Raw genomic sequence first — 1,877 nt, 5'->3', positions numbered from 1 at the left:
GCCAGCGCCGGGCTCGGGTTACAGGCTGGAGGCTGTGTGCAACGACAGCGTCCCTGGGCTGCCAGCGTCTCCAGCTTCACCATCTACCTCTACTGCACCCTCTTCAACAGCTCCTGGATCTCCGGACAGCTCCCACGGGACCTGGGGCCCGCCTGTTCCAACGCTGCCTGGTACCTCCCTGCAGGCGAGTGTGGCTCGGCGTGGGCGCAAGCCTGCTGTGGGAGCACGACCCTGACCAGTTCAATGCCACGGTCTGCAGCAACACTTCCCTGAGGGAGACCCCTGGGCCTCGGCAGGCCTTGATGGAGCGGCTCTGTGCTGACCCGGCCCGGGGTCCAGCGGGGGCTGGATCCCTCAGGCACAGTGCCTGCCCACTGGGTGCAGTGGCACCTGCCCAGTGGGCACTGCCCACTGCCCAGTGGGAGGACACCCGGAGTTGCTTCCTGAGAAGCTGCCTACTCTGGGGCACCCAGCTCTGCCGTAGCAGGAGCCGTGAGGTGCTACCCACCGATCTCCAGGCCCAGTTCTCCCAGCAGTGTGGCTGTTCCCAGTCCTGGGCACAGATGCCCAGTGCCTCAGAGCCTGGAAGAACAGCTCCCTACTCCTCCAGGGGCCAGAACCTTGTGGGCATGGGGGAACACTCCCTTCTTGGAGCTGTGCAGGACTGTGCGTCCCAGCTGATTCCAGGAGCTGGTGTGCACCAGCACCTCTCTCCTGCAGCCTCTGGGACATCCCCAACCCATGGCCAGGGCACACTGCCAGAGTGCCCTGCCCGGTGAACACTGCCTGCTGCAGCAGCTCCGGGTACTCCTGCCCCAGTCCCCATGGCTGGATGCTGGGGACCTCTGCCCAGACCTGGCTGCCTACCTGCTGGGGCTGGCCTCACAGCTCCCACCATGCTGGGAGGAGGCTCCAGGCTGGGCTTCCCACCTGAACTATGTCCTGCATCTGCTTGACCGCAGCCTCGCCCTGTCCAGACAAGAGGAGGTTGGGCAGGTGGCTGGGGAGCAGCTGAGCGAGGCCATCCTCCTCACCAGCCTCCTGGATAACACCTCCTTCTGGAACTTGCTGGGGGCAAATGCATCTGCAGGCATCCTGCAAGCCATGGGCCAGTACCTGGAGTGGGAGCACTGGGCTCGGCCAAGAGGGAGCTGCTGAGATGCTTCAGTGTGAGTGGGGCAGTGCTGGGGCAGTGAGCGAGGGCCTCCCTGGGTGCAGGGCAACGTTTGGGGTGATAGGCCCAGGAGCCCTCCTGCTGGCTGCTGGGTCAGGCAAGGGTCGGGCAGGGGCTCAGGCCACGGTCCCTGGATTCTTGTCCAGTACCAGCTATGAGGGAGAAGGACTGGTACATGTGCCCTCTTCCCTTGCCTCTTGGGTCATTATCCTTGTAGCAAGGCTGCCCAGACCCAATATGGGGGAAGAATTGGGCAAAGAGCTCTGGGGAAAGGCGTGGGTTGCATACGCAGTGCAGTCCTGCTTTCTTCTGCATCCTGTGCTCTGGGATCTGCTCCAGGACTGTGAGGGTGCTCCTGCCTTGGAGATCCTGGTGCAGGTACTGCCCATCTTGGAGTGGCTGTCTCCAGCCCATCCAGGACCCTGCGGAGCATAGGGCCTGCTGGCCCCTGTGCTCCTGCTGCCTGGTTGCTGAGCTGCATTCCCTGCAGGAGTACTTTTAGATATCAGAGGGCACCTTCCAGGGTCTGCTGCTCAGCATGAGGCCTGAGGCCATGCAGCGATTCCTGGCTTTGCTGCACCACTCCTGGCACCATCTGCATGGAGAGGTGGTCAGGTGGGCTGGGATGGGGCAGAGAATGCAGAGCCCATGAGTGGTGGAGCCTTGTGACTGGGAGGAAAGTGCCTATGGGGAGGTGTACAAC

At 63.2% G+C, this 1,877-nt stretch overlaps 1 protein-coding gene across 1 annotated transcript in view; it reads right to left on the bottom strand.

Annotated features, from left to right (window-relative positions):
* Positions 1-1,094, bottom strand: part of PDIA3 (protein disulfide isomerase family A member 3) — a 9,876-nt gene extending 8,782 nt beyond the window's left edge. Inside the window, exons 1-2 of the mRNA XM_025894817.2 lie at positions 1,035-1,094; positions 931-969 (exon numbers count right to left, since the gene is read on the bottom strand). Coding sequence (XP_025750602.2) covers positions 931-969; positions 1,035-1,094 — 99 coding nt within the window. The remainder of the gene's footprint in view (positions 1-930; positions 970-1,034) is intronic.
* Between the last annotated feature and the right edge of the window lie 783 nt (positions 1,095-1,877).

The sequence above is a fragment of the Manacus vitellinus genome, unplaced genomic scaffold, assembly GCF_001715985.3.
Source record: "Manacus vitellinus isolate BGI_N305 unplaced genomic scaffold, ASM171598v3 scaffold_16_pilon, whole genome shotgun sequence".
Lineage (NCBI taxonomy): Eukaryota > Metazoa > Chordata > Aves > Passeriformes > Pipridae > Manacus > Manacus vitellinus.
The sequence above is the reverse complement of the archived record's forward strand: the minus strand, read 5'-3'. Positions and strand labels throughout refer to the sequence as shown.